The sequence below is a fragment of the Stenella coeruleoalba genome, assembly GCF_951394435.1.
Source record: "Stenella coeruleoalba genome assembly, chromosome: 1".
In the NCBI taxonomy this organism is placed as follows: Eukaryota; Metazoa; Chordata; class Mammalia; order Artiodactyla; family Delphinidae; genus Stenella; species Stenella coeruleoalba.
In genome coordinates, this window is record NC_137169.1 from 104,465,122 (window position 1) to 104,480,949 (window position 15,828).

At 43.6% G+C, this 15,828-nt stretch overlaps 1 protein-coding gene across 1 annotated transcript in view; it reads right to left on the bottom strand.

The window, feature by feature from the left end:
* Positions 1 to 7,014: 7,014 nt before the first annotated feature.
* The window catches only part of TBX15 (T-box transcription factor 15), a 102,463-nt gene continuing 93,649 nt past the window's right edge, over positions 7,015 to 15,828 (bottom strand). The window contains exon 8 of the mRNA XM_079941426.1: positions 7,015 to 9,526. Coding sequence (XP_079797552.1) covers positions 8,742 to 9,526 — 785 coding nt within the window. The 3' untranslated portion in view covers positions 7,015 to 8,741. The remainder of the gene's footprint in view (positions 9,527 to 15,828) is intronic.

The window sequence follows — 15,828 nt, forward strand, 5'->3', positions numbered from 1 at the left end:
ACCTTATTTACAAAATAGAAACAGACTCGCGGACATAGAAAACAAGCTTGTGGTTACCAAAGGGGAAAGGCGGTGTTGGGGGGAATAAATGAGGAGTTTGGTATTAGTAGATACAAACTACTAATATGAAATAGATAAACAACAAGGTCCTACTGTATAGCACAGGGAACTGTATTCAATATCTTATAACAAACTATAATAGAAAAGAATCTGAAAAAGAATATATATATACATATATATACACACACACACACACACATATATATATGACTGAATCACTTTGCTGTACACCAGAAAATACAACATTGTAAATCAACCATACTTCAATTAGAAAAGAAAAAAGAGGCTATTCCTTCTATACTATAAGCTCTCTAGGGCAGAGAACATGACTTATCTATAGCATTCTCAGCATTTTGCTCAAGTAAGTAAATATAAAAACAAAGAAATGAAAAAGCCTGCTGTAATTAAGTAACATATTAATTAATAGTGCAGGTTCTGAATGGGACAGCTTGAGCGTGCCCTTGGGCAAGATTCTTAGCTTCTCTGTATATTTTCTCTTACTTACAATATGGGAATAATAATAATAGTATCTATCATGTAAGATTATTGTTCAGAATTAAATAAGATGATGTATGTAAAGCACTTAGCTGGCATGTAATAAGCACTTGATAAATATTTCTTGCTTTATAGTTATTACCACTTAAGAAAATCTCATTCTGCATTTTGTAAATCCTCAAGATGTTTTAGGAGAATGGGAAGGCACTCCTATTGAAAGATATATCTTAATGATGAACTGAACCCTAATGGGGTAAAGTCAACTTCTCCGGGTTGTTTTGCAAAACATTTGAGTAGCTGGGACCAGAAGCTAGCCCTCCCTTTATCTGCTGGGTTTATAGGAAAAGTAGATCTTAGAAAATAAGCCTAGACTGGCCCAGGGGCTTGCAGAGACTCCTAAGTCATACCTAACAAATCTGTCTCCCTTCCTTCCTAGGTACTCAACTAGACTATATTTCCCAGGTTCTCCTGCAGTTAGGCGTGGTTAGAGTTCTAACCAAAAAATGGGGAGGAAGTCATGTAACCAATTCCAAGCCAGGCATATAAATATTTCCCATGTTCAAGTTTCCATTCTTCCTCCATCTGCTACCTGAATGGAAAGGTATCAAGCTATGTGTTGAAGATAGTGGAATTTGGAAGGAGCCTGGTACTCAGAATCACTGCTTGGAGAAGAGCCACCTAACCAGGAAGCCCATGCAGATTGTGAGATGAGTGAGAAATAAACATTAACTTGTTAATATTTGGGGGTTTATCTGTTACATCATCTAGAGACAGCTTAAGGGGGATTTTACCTGCCCATGGGTGAAAGAGGAATGTACAGTGTGGCAAGACAGGGAGAGCTCCAAGATTCCTCTTCATGGCCAGGAACTTCTCCTCGAACGAGAATTGCAGGAGGGTTGCCTTGGCCATCCTTTGGCAGCTCACTTTATCTGTTTTGGCTTTATTGAATAAAAGTACTAAAAAGGACTCAAAATCTCTTTGGTTTTCTGTGCCTATACTGGGCCTGCATTAAAGTTTAATAAAAGCAAAAAGTATGAGTAGGAAGCATCTGAAGTAGGAAATGCCGTTAGGTTGACCCATAAAACATGAGTGCTAGGAGCAGTTGTAGGGATGGAAAATTTTCTCTTACCTTCTGGGTTCTTTAGCTGATTTAATAATTAAATTGACACAAGACAGATTAACAGAAGCAAAACAAATTTAATTCTGTCTGTACAGAAGCCCCCAGAGATATGAGACTAAAGGGCAAGTAGGGCAATTGAGGCTTACATGACTTCCTGAGCTAAAGAATGTACTAGGAGCCTGGAGCTTCAAAGGGGAGCAGGGTAAGAACAGCTGAAAGGTAAGAACAGCTGATGTCTGGTAGTTAGAAGTTTGCCCTGCCATGCAGGTAGTCAGATAAAACAAGATGTCTCTGATAATGTTTTTGTTTTTTTTTTCTTTCTGGTACAGGCCCCCTATTTAACTCATTTAGGTAATTAAGGGAGAGGTAAAAGTTTTTCCCCAATCTGCTGGGTCTTGCTTGCCTTCAGCTGAAAATAATCCACACGCCAAAGTGGCATGTTTTGGGGTGGCATATTCTGCTCCCCTTCACAGTAGAATGAGCTAAGAAGGAAAACATGATCTATGTTTTCTCAGCCTTAAGCAGCAAGTTTCACCTCTCTCCATCTCGTGTGGTACTGCTTTGCCTGGCCGAAGAAAGCAAAGGGCTCTGTGCTGAGCTGTATACAAGGAGCATGGCACCTGAACCTAACCCTGGGGACCTGGTGGGGTGGGAGTGTTGGGGGGATGTAACTTGACTCCTCGATCACCCCCTAGTCCCCACTGGTCCTTTCCGGAGTGAAGGTTCCCACTGAGACACTGGATGGAATCCTGAACTGCCCAAGTTAGAGCGTTGGGCTGCACCCCACAGGCTTACAAGGCTTGCCCATCCTTAAGACCGAAGAAAGAGCCCGGAGTCAGCGACAGAGACATCAATGGTTTAACGGATGGGAGAGCTTACCTGTCTGAAGCAAGGTCCTGGCTTGACTGTGTGCGGTAGAGGGTCTGGCAAGTCATGGCGGCAGGCTTCGCTCCCCGGGGGAGGGGAGGGGTACTAGTTATAGGAGGAATCGATGTCAGGTGGGCTCATCGGTTACCAGGGAAACCAGCGGAGGAGCTCGCCCCTTAACAACCCTTTGATAAGCATAGTGGAGGGTTCTGATCTAAAGCTAGAACAGTCCTTAGCTGGGGCCTGGGGCGAGTATGTAGGAGGTGAAGCAGGTACTGGTGAGGGGGTGGGGGAGGAGGAGGATGTCCAGAGAGCAAGAGAACAGCCATCTTGAGTGGCCTGACCACACACAGAGCTAGGACATCTCCTATCAGAAAAGGGAGTCCAGGAGCTTCCCTGGTGGCGCAGTGGTTGAGAGTTCGCCTGCCGATGCAGGGGACACGGATTCGTGCCCCGGTCCGGGAAGATCCCACATGCCGCGGAGCGGCTGGGCCCGTGAGCCATGGCCACCGAGCCTGCGTGTCTGGAGCCTGTGCTGCGCAATGGGAGCGGCCACAACAGTGAGAGGCCCGCGTACGGCCAAAAAAAAAAAAAGGGGGAATCCAGAGTCATCGTACTAGGAGCAGCAGGGAGAACATACGACTTAAGATTTTTGAGATTTGACTTAAGAGAGCGAACATCCTCTCCCCCAATCCCACTACCATAACTCATTGTCCCATACAGAGAACACCTGTGTTTGCCATGCTACTTCCCACCCTCGCATCTGGACGCCCTCCTTTCTCCTCAATTTATGCGGTTTCCATGAATTCTGAAAGGACAATTCAAATTCAACCTTCTCCATGAACACCTCTCTTTATTATTGACCTTATAAATCTCATTTTGGGAAAAACACAGTAGTGGAAAGGCGTTGGTTGCAGCTCTTTGTTGCATACAAGCTGTGTTCATTTTGTGCACCTTACTAAACCTCTATAAGTTTCAGTTTCCCTATCTATAAAATAGGGAATGAAATACAAATCCTAGAGGGTAGTTGCAAGGATTATAGGATAACCTTGCATAATATGGAACATGTAATAAAGACTCAATGAAAATTTGCTTCATTCTAAAGTTCTGCCCCATATATGGTCTCTACCACCAATTTAATGCTTTTATTATTCACTGTTTCATACACATATATCTTGACTCCTCGACCAGGCTGAAATCTTTTTGAAGGTAGAAATTTTTGCTATCTATTACACAGAATAGTTCTGAGAAAACTGTAGAAGACTAAGCCGTATTTAGTATTTTCTTCTTATTATGAATATGATTATTAATTGGTTGCTTGATCACTTGTTGTAACCTTTTAATAAAGTCAGAGAGAAGGGATGACTCTCATCCTCTACCAAGTCATGAAAATAGAACTTCACTGGGACCATGTAGAAGACAGATTCAGATCTGAAGAGCCCCTAAATGGCCCTGGTCCCAGAAAGTCAGCAGCAGGGCTTTAGTAAATAAGTGTCAGTGCTACAAAGCCTTCGGAAAGACAAAAATGCCTGGCTTCAGCTAATGCAAAACTAGCAGAGCACGTCTTCTAGTGAGGGTATGGCTGCCCTTGTCATAAGCTGGAGTAAGCAAATTCTAAGATAAGGTCTTCCTTTGCACTAACTCAAATGTCACCCACTTAGAGTAGCCCTCTTAGAAAACCCTGTCTAGATGAGCCTCATTCCCCAATCACTATCATCCTATTATTTTTAATTTCCTCAAAATGATGTTTGCAGTCTGAAATTATATTCTTCATTTGTTTGCTATGTCACTCACACCAGACCATGAGCTCTTTGAAAGCAGGAGCAAGTTTAATTGTTCATTTCTATGTCTTCATGTCAAGGGAGGGCAGTGACTGATAGGCATTAAATAAGTATTTATTGAATTGAATGAATGAAGCCGGTCACAGTCATGGCCCTCTCAGGAAATCAAATCTCCAGTTGACAATCATAAGCAGAAAAGCTTTGTGAAAATGTGTCTTTGTGACTGGTTTTCCTTGAGAGGACAACTCTCCTTTAGCTTATTGAATGCAAATTGGTACAGCAGAGCTTCTCTGAAATCCTCAGTACCTACCAATGAATCAAATATGTGTCATCAGCCAAAGAGCTCTGCCCTTCCATCTCAGCCCTCAAAACTTCCACTAATGATACAATATTTCATAGAAGAGGGTATTAGTCTGTAGGCTGCAAGAAGCTTCCGAATACCTCCAATTTTATTAAATTGCCAGGTTTCAATTGAGATGCTATCCTTTTCCCTCCAAAACTTATTTATTGTATCGACTTTTAAAATGTTATTTCATTCTTAACCCGTCATTCCTAACTTCCATAAAAATTCTGAGCATCCTTCAAATCTCAGTCAAGTTCTACCTCCCCAGTGAAAACACTCCCAACTTCACCTTCTTACACTGAATAACTTCTTTGAATTTTCAGAGCGTTTTATATCATTTGCCTCACATGCGCATGACTGCCTAAAAAGTGAACTCTTTTAAGGACAAAACTATGACATGTATTTTTAAAAAACCCCTATTATGTGTAATGGATGCTGCCAAGCTAGTTTCTAAAGTAAATTTTCATTAATCTGTCACAGAACGCTATGTGAAGAACAATAAGTCTTTGATAATGTGGGTCCCATTAATTTGGACTGAATTCGGCCACGTAACCATTTTGCACTATCCTTAAAAAGTGGGTTTGGCCAACAAATTCAACAGTAAGAATGACTATGTATTAGGATTCATATTGGGGCCTTGAGGATCAAAGGGGAACAAGACAGCCTTTCCTCAAAAACATGAGCATCTTAACTCAAAGAAGAATAATCTTTCAATAGCCCTTCGTATGCGATCATTGTGCCAATTGAAATAAAATTTCACCATTTCATTAAAGATAATTGGGTAGAGTATATTCTTGACAATTCTTTATCCAGTTTGTGTTAAAATAAATATTTTTATTACTTTCTCAGTTGCAGGTAGAAATGTATGCTACAATTCAAATGTAACCAGCTTAGATTGTTCTAATTCATCCAAATTATAGAAATTACCTATACTTAAAACTCTTAAATGATTATTGCTCTTTAATAGGAAATAATAAATAAAACAAGAAATTATTATTCTTACTGTTAAATGAAAATATGGAGGTTCTGTGTTGAGTTTGCTGCTCAACGTATCATGCTTATCTATTACCTAAAACCTCAAACACTGGTAGACCAGTGAACAATATTTGGTATGCTGCTAAGTCAGTAAGAATAACAATAAGCTTCATATGTAGTTGGTCTCGGTCTACCGTTATGAAGCGAAGTGTTGAATGCAAGGTTTTCAAATAGCAGTGTCGTTTTAAGTTTTGAGATGTCGCCCAGCGAGTTTACAATCCATGAAGATACTCGATCAGCTACTGTCCCGGCTATTTTAGCAACAATCTGATGGCTAATGGAATTAACTGGCATGCCACTCTTTGAAGTTATTCATAAAACCAAAGCAATGACTAATTAAAGTTTTTGCTTTCCCAACCCAAGTATGGTGGTCCAGCAGCCTCACTCTCCCCAAATCAAGCCCTGGTGAAATGGGTCAGTGGGCTTCCAGTGTAACTGTCCACTGGGAAACAGTCTGAGGCAGGTGTAAGAGCAGGAGATTTTAAGTCCTGGCTCTGCTGCTTCCCAGCCACGTTTATGTATAGACAGGTCCCAGGTTTTATAACCCTAGTCTCCCATTTGCAAAACAATATGTCCTGCCTAACCACTGTGAAAATGCTTACAAATGGAATAGCCCTGGGCACTTTATTAGTCTCTTATATAAATCGTCATTTGATGCATGACAACTCAAAATCACTCCTCCTGCACTGGGTGGCACATTCAAGGGGGAGAGTATATGTTTATGATTAAACATCCTAATCTGAGGTCCTAACCCAGCCTCAGAGACACTTTTGCCCCAATCCCTTAGAATTCTTTCTTGATGGTCCGCGGGCGTCCTGAGACTGCTGGGGCTCCAGCAGAAAGGCATAATGTCAAATTAGCAGCTCAATCACTTGCTACCTGAGGGCCTTGGTCCATTACTTTACCTTTTTAAAGTTGGTTTCAAAATCTATAAAAAGTAAAAATAATACCTACCGCAGAATTGTGGGAGGATTCACATAAGACACATGGTATGATATCTGGCACTTAGCGACGATGAGGATTGCTATTAGACTCACAGGTTTTTGCAGCTAACATGAAAGTGGGTATCCCACTGGAGTCACACCTGGTTTTAAGTCCTAGTTCCCTCTCTGACTGGCTGTGTGGACCTGGATAATTCACTCAGTCCCTCTGGAGCTTAGTAACTAATCATAACATGAGGACGATAATATATACTTCATGTGTTCTGAATAAAGATCATGTTACATAGTAGAGATGAGAGTGCTGTGCTTATTGTAAAGCACAATGTAAAGGCATCGGCTGCTGCTTGCTTTTTCCATATGAACGAACACACAGAAAACAATTGCAAAGATTTTATTTAGCGGCTTTCTGTGCTTGGCACTTAGAAACAGAGTTCCGTGCATAAGGGCAAATTTTTATACACCTTTTCTTCATACCTATTTTACATACCCTTTTTATTGCCCCCTTTTTTAATATTCATAATACTGGATTCCCCACTAGGCACATAAATACATTTATCTACAACACCTCAAAACCAAAACTCTTAATAATATCTGTATTCTTTTACTTGGTATTATTTGCATTTCCACACCACTTAAAAAGTTTAGCTTGTACCAAACTTCACTTGTTTTCTTATCATTAAAGGATTTGAAGGGGAAGGGAAAGATGAAGGGAAAAAATCCAAAACTTCAAAATTGCAATGAACTATTTGATTAAAAAAAAATGGCGATCTAAGGGCAGGTCGAAGGATGCAGAAGACCCATCTGCAATTCTCTGGAACATGACAGGACTCCTCCTGCCACAGGGGTGATGGGCAGGTGATCCAGGTCAGGTGTCTGGACCTGGCATTCGGAAGGCCAGACCTCCATTTGTCACCTCTGTTCTTGGTATCATCTGTCGGGATTATAAAACCCTTCCTTCCTCACACTCCTTCTACTTCCTTTCCCCTGCCAGGCTGCATGCTCTGGAATCGGCACTTCCTGTGTGGCGCCCCTCTCTTCTGGATCACAATGGTCAGAACTGTGGCATGAAGACGCATTCCTTGCCCCGGTGCTTCTCACCAGTGCTCTGACCATGCAGTGTCCCAGAGAGGTTTACTCCTCAATGACTTCATGGTTCCTTCCATAACCTGTGGGGGAGAGGGGGAGAAACAAACCCAAACCACATTTCCTCGGTGAATTAAAACTCTCATCGTTGCTCTCACTTCATCATTCAGTCTTGCTCTCCACCTCTCTCTTGGTCTCTGTTCGTTCTTCTTTCTCTCTCTCTCTCTCTCTCTTTCATCTGCTCTTACTCCCCTTTTCACAGGCACCACTGGGAACATCAATGACCGCACACCAGTTGAAGAGAGCCAATGTTCAAAAGCAATCTTTCTCAGGAAGCCCGGTCCAGTTGTAGTACTGATGTCTTTCCACCCTCACTGACCGGAAGGGGTTCCAGGATACACGGTTCATTCCAGAAACAGGGTAAGCTGCAGAGGAGCAACGCTGGCAGCTACTGCTGGCCCAGTCCATCTACTGTTGTACCTAGACACATTTTTGGTGAAAGCACCCATGCTGGGCTTCCCTCCACAGAGTTCACCCAGTTCCGAGTCCGTGTGCATGTATGTTTGTGTATGGATGAGTTTGTGTATGAATATATATGTATGTGTGTATGCATGTATGCACATATGATGTGTGTATGTATGTATGTATAGACCTGTATTCGTGTGTGGGTAATTTTCATGACTGCTACATGCTAGCATCTCCCTTAACATTATTATAAAATGATTATTCAGTTTCTTCAAAGGCCACTCTGGGGAGACGATGCTTTATAAAACTAAGATTTGGGAAGGCAAGAGAATGGCCACTGAGTTAGAGATGATTCCACCACAAGTATCCTTCAGTGGCTTAAATGTCTCTTGTTCTTGGGTATGTGCTTTCCTCCTCCAGTAAAAAAATAATAATAATAATAATACACAGTTCCTGTTTTTCAAAGGCATTGGGCTCCCAAAGAGAAGGATCTGCCCATGGAGACTCTGGGGCCTTGGCTGCTGTAGGCTCGGTGGTGCTAGGACTGGCCACTAGACCATGTGAACGGACATCTGGGAGGAGGAGCCTGGGACGGCCCCATACTGCCGGCCATCACAGGTGTTAGTCGCCTGCTGATTATTGGCTGAGGGGCTAATCATGTGCATGCCATGCTCCATCCCTGTAGGCAGGTACTGCCTCTCTCCAAAGGCCCCATTGGAAGGAGAAGAACAGAGTAAAGTGCTTTGAGAGGTGCTCAGTTTTTCTGGGCTTGCAGCTAGCCTTGGGGAAGTGGGGAAATTGTATCCATATAGATTATAAGGGTTGTGGAGAGAGAAGGCATTGTAGGAGCTCTGCTGCATGTGGCTGCCCCCAAACATGTGTGGTGATGAGGAGCTGGACGCTGCATTGCCTGCCTGCATGACATACTGAAACTGGGAAGTGGGGAAGGACCCCAGCTGGCCACCGTAGGCTTCCATCTTGCTGTTGCTAGGCAACGAGGAAGGAGTAGGTATTCCTGAGATCAGGGATGGAGTCCTCTGGGGCATGAAGGTTTCGGAGGGCTGAGGGGCTGAAGCAGTGCCACTCTGGAGCCTGTTGTAGCCACTGTCACTCAGCCCTGGGTAGCTCTGCAAGGCGGCCATGTTGCTTCGGGCACATGGTGGGTAATCAGAGAGGTTTAGGTTACACAGCTGGCTCTCTCGGCAGCCCACGTTGAAAGTGTTGGGGGCCAGATGAAATGTTGGAGGAGAACAGGATGGAGATAAAAGATGAGAAGAAGCTGAAGGGGATGGTGTCCCAGTGCTGGAGGTGGTTGGGGAAGTGCCTGTGCTGCCTCCTGAAAAATAAAACATAAATACCGTTGAGACACGAGAATCACCTGAAGGGCTTGTTAAAACACAGATCGCTGATTCTACCCCAGAGCTTCGAATTCTGTAGGTCTGGGACAGGGCCCGAGAATCTGCAACAAGTTCTCAGATGATACTGAGGCTGCTGGTCCAAGGACCACTCTTTGGCTAGAGGATGTCCAGGTCCCTTTTATCTCCTAAAATACCTGAATTTGTATTTGAGAGAGTTGTTCTAATAACCTGGGGATATTAAAACTGGGTTGGTGGCCGATGCACCAACAGACAAAGGGCCAGTTTAACCCAGTCTACTTCAAATGTGTTCTCAGGTAACTTAAGAAGGTCAAAAATGACCTTCCCAAGCCTCCCCTTTACTGGGCTGGGGAGCAGCAGTGCTGCACCCACTTCCTATCTCATCTACTGGAAGGTGAAGGCAGTGGTGAGTGTCAGGGTTACTGGACCTTTCCTGTGAATTCCAGAATGGGCAGCTACTTTGTCTTCCATAGGGAGTCTCCCATGATAGAATTTCTCTATCAGGGCAAGGTTGGGACTTGCCCAGAATTGACGAGCGCTGTGATTCTCAAGGAGCATCTTGTCCTTTAGGTCACCCACAACTCATGCAGGGGGTCCTAGAACATGAGCTGCTATACAAGGGGAAAGGAACTTTTAAGTAGAAGGGAGCAGGAATAAGGTTTTTAACAGTGAGAAAAAATGTGAATAAAATCATCAGGATTCCAGAAATATAGGGATACAAAGAAACCATCCACAGTGTACCAGGGAGGAAGGTCCAGGTGTGCAAGCTGAGAGGCAGATATCTCAAAGAGAAACCCAAAGCTAATTTTTAGCACAGGAAAAAAAAACCAAAAAGCCTTAGCCTACCTCCACAGATATCGTAGCAGTTTTGGCTGTAGAAATACAAATTTAGCTCTTGTTAATGGTTTTTTTCAGAGTTAAAGTTTTCACAAAGCCCAACCAATATCATCTCTTGCTTGGTCAAAAGAATTTCCCCAATGAACTTCCAAGGTAGAACTGGATTTAGATCTAAACAGCTCCTGATTTCAGAATCATTTCAGGAAATTCTCCTTCTCTGTTTCTTGTCTATATCTTAAATTCCCTTAAGAGAAGTAAAAAGATTTTTATTGCACAAATTGAGATATGGCCAACATTGTAAATGCCGTTGGAGAAGTAAGGCAGCACTGACCATGGAAGGAAGGGCATCAAGCCTGATTCTAGGTTCTCTGGCCTCCAGCCAGCTCCTGACCACAGGCAAGGCAGGCCACGTCTTAAATCTCCTCATCTGTGAAACAAGGGCTCCAACTGATAGGATTCAGTTTCTGTCCTTCTCAGAGTTTATGTCTGAGGATTAATTTCCGCTAAAGTGTGAATGGCCAGTAACAAGTACTTTCCGAGGAATCATTTAAGCACGAGGAAGTTCTTGAAGGGGAAAGCTAAGAAGGATGATGGAAAACACACTTCTTGTTTTTGTACCACTGAACAGCCTAGCCTACGGTGACTTAACGCGAAGCTCAGGGGTTCATTTGCTGCCAGCGTGGGGCTCCTCTCTGAGGCGTCCTCCACATTTTCTCCCTCTTCCACCCTAAATGCCAGGCACTTCAGTGAAATAAGTGCTACGGCACAAATAGAGAAACTCAACTCCAGCTGTAAAGAGATTTGTGTTTTATGGGATGTGTATCTAGTCTCCTCTCTTTGAAAGTCCGTCCTTGCCCTCCCAGATCTGGTGTTTATGTGGTCCTGGAGGAGACCCCCTGTTCAGCACGCTGTACCGTCCCGTGATAGGTATGCTCCATCAGGCCCGAGCCCTAGCCCTGCAGCAGGAAGTGCAAGATGGAGCAGATGACTTTTTACAACCCTAAATGGTTTTCTCGGATGGCCCAAGATGGAACGAATGGTACTGATTTAAGGCCTCAATTGGTTTCACTAGAAAAAAATAAGACGGGAACTATTAACAAGTTACAGGGATTTCTGCTGAGCAGATGAGAGGCACATGTTAAAAAGTTTGTAGTCAGCTTGCTTTGGCTTTCAAATGACACTCACTGGAAATGAGACTTGGTAGCCTGCTGAGCTTCAGGGGGAGAGAGTGCCCATACGAGCTAGTGTTTGAAGAGGGAGAGCAAGCCTGCCCAGGAGAAGGTCACATGGCTTCCATTCCCTTTGAAGAAGTGCTCTTGTGCACGTAAAATACTCAGTACAGATAACAGCCGTTTTTCAAAGTCCACACAGAGAGAGAAACTATGGCACTCGTTGATGCAGAGAAGCAAACCGAGATACTGAGAAGTCTTTACTCTCTTACGATCTAACAGCTTGTCAGCTGTTAAACAAGATTGGGCGTGCCGGCCAAGTGCTAAATAAGCAGAAGGAGGCAGGCTGCCCTCCCTGTGCATTTCAACACAGCTGCGTAGAGGCCTCTTGTCCTAGAAGAGCCAGGGCCGAGCGGGAGGCCAGGCCACTCTGATACAGAGGGGTCAGAGCTGCCTCTCAAAGGAAAGCAGGCCTCCCTTTCCTGCGTGGCCTTCTCTTCTTTCCCTTATTCCCCTCTGTGCTCACTGGGTCCGGAAGGCTCTACGAGTCTGGATTTAAACTTCATTAAATGGATGAATGTGGACTACAGAGTCAGACAAGCCCAGTACTAATCCCAGCTGTCTTACTGATACGGAACCTTAGCAAGTGAGCCTCTCCAAATAAATGGAATTTTGAATATTGACCTTGTAAGTATGTATTGAGAATCAGATGAAATAATACAGATTACAAAGCGCACACGGGCATAAAAATGTGTTTCCTTTTCTTTTCTCTTCTATCAGTGAAGAAGAAGTGAAGGAAGGGGAAAGGCATCTTAGGGCATTTGGGTCCTAATGGGGATGGCTGTGGGGTGTTGGCCTCTGTCCATGGAGATGAGCATCTCAGCCTCTCCACACTGTGGGCAGCATCATGTCACAGCCAACTGCCTGGATGTAACAGGCTACAGGAGCCTTCAGAACTGTGAATGATGGAGAACTGGACACCCACCGGGCCCATATCCCCAAGGCTAATCCAACTCTGTTTCCTCTCCAAACTATCGGCCCCTGCCCCCTCACTCCCCACCTGGGATGGAAATCAGATGCCCCATGTCTCCATCTCTTCTCAGATCAGATCAAGCAAAGTGGAACTGAACACAGACAGGTAGGTTGGTGTCTTCCCCACTCTCCTCAGAGGTCTTAATCCACATCTGAGAGGTGACTAAAATGTAATGCTCTAAGTAGCTGAAAACTCTCCAGCCTCTCAGGACCCATCCCCCACCACCGCACTTCCCTGCATCCTATTTTACCCATGGCCCAAAGTGAGAAGGTACCCGAAATTCGTACTCAACATTAACTTGCTCCAATATCCAAAGCTAACAGTCAAAATGACCAAAAAGAATACGTGTTTAGCAGCGATTCCATACAAGGGCAATAACCTAGAATAGACTTGTGTACCATGAAGACAAATTAAATGTGACCATGAAAATCCTGAATACCAAACCTGCTGACTTTTGCATCTTTAGATTGATCACTTCCAGACTGTAACATGGAGGCTTTCACGTACAGTTCCCTTTTGGGTTTATGTTGTTGTGCTTTCCGCCCCCTCACCAAAAAAAAAAAAAATCGAAACACAGTGAAACACAACCCCATCTGGGCTAGCGAAGAATAAATCTCCGTGTAATTGCTCGGTGCCACGAACCGCACTCTTCTGTCATAGAACTTGATGGCATCTGTCCCTGAGGAGTGCTGATTCACTGTGTGTCCTTGAGTAGCCTTCTTCAAGGCTTTCAAACAGGTAAGAGGTGATACGTCAGCACCCTATGGACCGATCCCAGGGAATAAACCCAGAGGCCATAAAGTTTCATGATCAGAACCCAGTTCATCCCAACTAAGGAATTCCCCTTCGTTGAAATAAGTGCCCTTCTCAAAATGCAAATGTGAAACATTATAGTGCTAATGGGAATTGCGTGCTTTCAATCCTAGAAAGATTCCTAGTGCATCCTTCTCCGTAAAATTTAAAGATATGCATAGATCCAAACCTCTTCCCTTTAGAATAGCTTTTAATATATTCACCCATTCTCATTTTTCACATTGGTTCTCTGGGTTCTGAGTCTCTCTGCTTTTTCAATGGCCCTATTTCACACCTATCACATTCCCTAGGTGGAATACCCCCCACTTTTTCACTTTCCATTAACTTGCTTGTTTTCTCTGCTACTTGTTTTACTGCCTTTCCTGCTGCGGTTTACATCTGTTGTTATTGTCATTTAGAACTAATCTGCCTCTCTCCTGGCAACAGTACTATTTTCCCACTGAGAGACACCCCCTTTCCCACTCTTACCCCTTCACCTGTACCTCCAGGGAAGGCACGTGACGCACGCCTGGACAATCTAAGCATCCCCACACCCTGCCACAGTAATTAATTCAATGGTATCCCAATTAGAGTCAGTGAGGCTCAGTGAGATTGTGCTGGAAATCTTGAGAGAGAGGCACATGACCCTTGACGTCCGATTTAAGCCTAAAAAGATGCAGGTGCCAGGGATGCTGGTAGCTATGTCACCACCCTGGGGAGCCCGAGAATGAAGTCAGGTGAGAGATGATAATGGCTTGGGGTGGGGTGGTAGCAAGGGAGACTAGAGACGTGGGCAGAATCAAGAACCTGGTAAAGGTTGGATATGGTGCGTAAGGTGGGAGGCAATCGTCTAAGGTGATTAATGGATAGTGGCGTCCTTCCCCCAGGAGAGGGCGCCAAGTCTGTGAGGTAAATCATGGACTCCATTTTGGATGCATTGAGCATAAGGGACTTCGGGCCCAAATAGAATATGTAACCAATAACCATTTGCTTTAATAGACTGAATTGAGATACTCTCCCCTCCTTGTCAAGACCTCCTCACAGGCATTATTCCTTGTCTCAGGGATAAACGAGATCAGCATAAGTTGGCTACCTTTGAAACATTATAATGATCACACAGTAGTTCAAAGACTCCATTCCCAATCTTTTTACTACTATGAATTTGCTCAGTATTTGCTATCTTTCACTGACCAGCCTCTAATTAACACAAATCAAACTGATGAAAATCCCAACACCAACAGAGACCTTCCTGATCCTAATTTTTAACTGCCTGACAAACATTAAAAGATGCAAAGGTGTTGAAATCTAGTGACGTCTACCACCAGTTGAGAAGGGAGGCCTTCTGTAAATGGCAGGTCTCCTTCTATCCACAGATGGAGACGTATGATCCGCTTTGGTGTTCTGGTCCAGGATGGCTCCTTTTCTCACAACAGTTGTCAGATCACTTGGAGATGCCACCCACAAAAACTCTCTCAGTTTTGGTTATGCAAATAGCTCCATTGTATGTACATATATATATATATATATATATATATCTCATCAGAACAACCTCACAGCAACATCAGGATATCATCAGAACAGCAGGATTGAACTTGGCTCTTATTTCTTTTTACGTCTTCGTCTGTGTCACCTCACTCCACTTCTGCCAACATAACTTACTTGTTTAGCTCATTTTGTCCTGCCACAAGTAGTGTTCAGGAAAAAGCCATTCCTGAAATATAATTCCTATCTCCAGACTCTCCGACAGTATAAACTCCTTGCTGATTCTAAATGAAGATGTCTGAAAATAAAACCATACCCTTGACTTCATAAAAATGAAATATGGACCTACTATTTAGAGTTCACAGTCAAGTTGCTGACACTAAGCCATCAATTGGATGAGTGAGCTAATTGTGTGTGTGTGTGTGTGTGTGTGTGTGTGTTAAGTAAAAAGGAAGAAGGTGTGGTGGAAAGGAAAGTGCCCAGTAAGGCAGGAGATCCACTTTGGAGTTCTCAACTTAGTTCTGTCACCACTTAACTGCAGACATGTTACTAGGCTGCTCTACGCCTCAGTTTACTTTTGTGTTAAAGGCAGAGGATAATGAATCCCACGCATTCTTCTCCATCAGAGAAAACAACTTTATAGAGCATCCATTCAATATGTTTTTGAAAATAGAAGGATTTGGACTTTTTTAAAACCATGGCTAATTCACCTAAGCACATTCCTTGAAATTTTATCAACAGATGGGTCTCAATGAAAGAGAAATTACAATGACAGCAAAGGCAAGAGGGGAAAAGCACCCTGAACTTCACTCAAGCAGAATGGCTGATCCAGTGTCCAGTAGCAGTAACAGCACAAAACTGTCCCAAGGCCACGTGTTTGACATCCAGATATTCATGTGCTTGAAGCAATGAGGTAATGTGGACACCTGGGTGGGTTGGTCACTTTGGA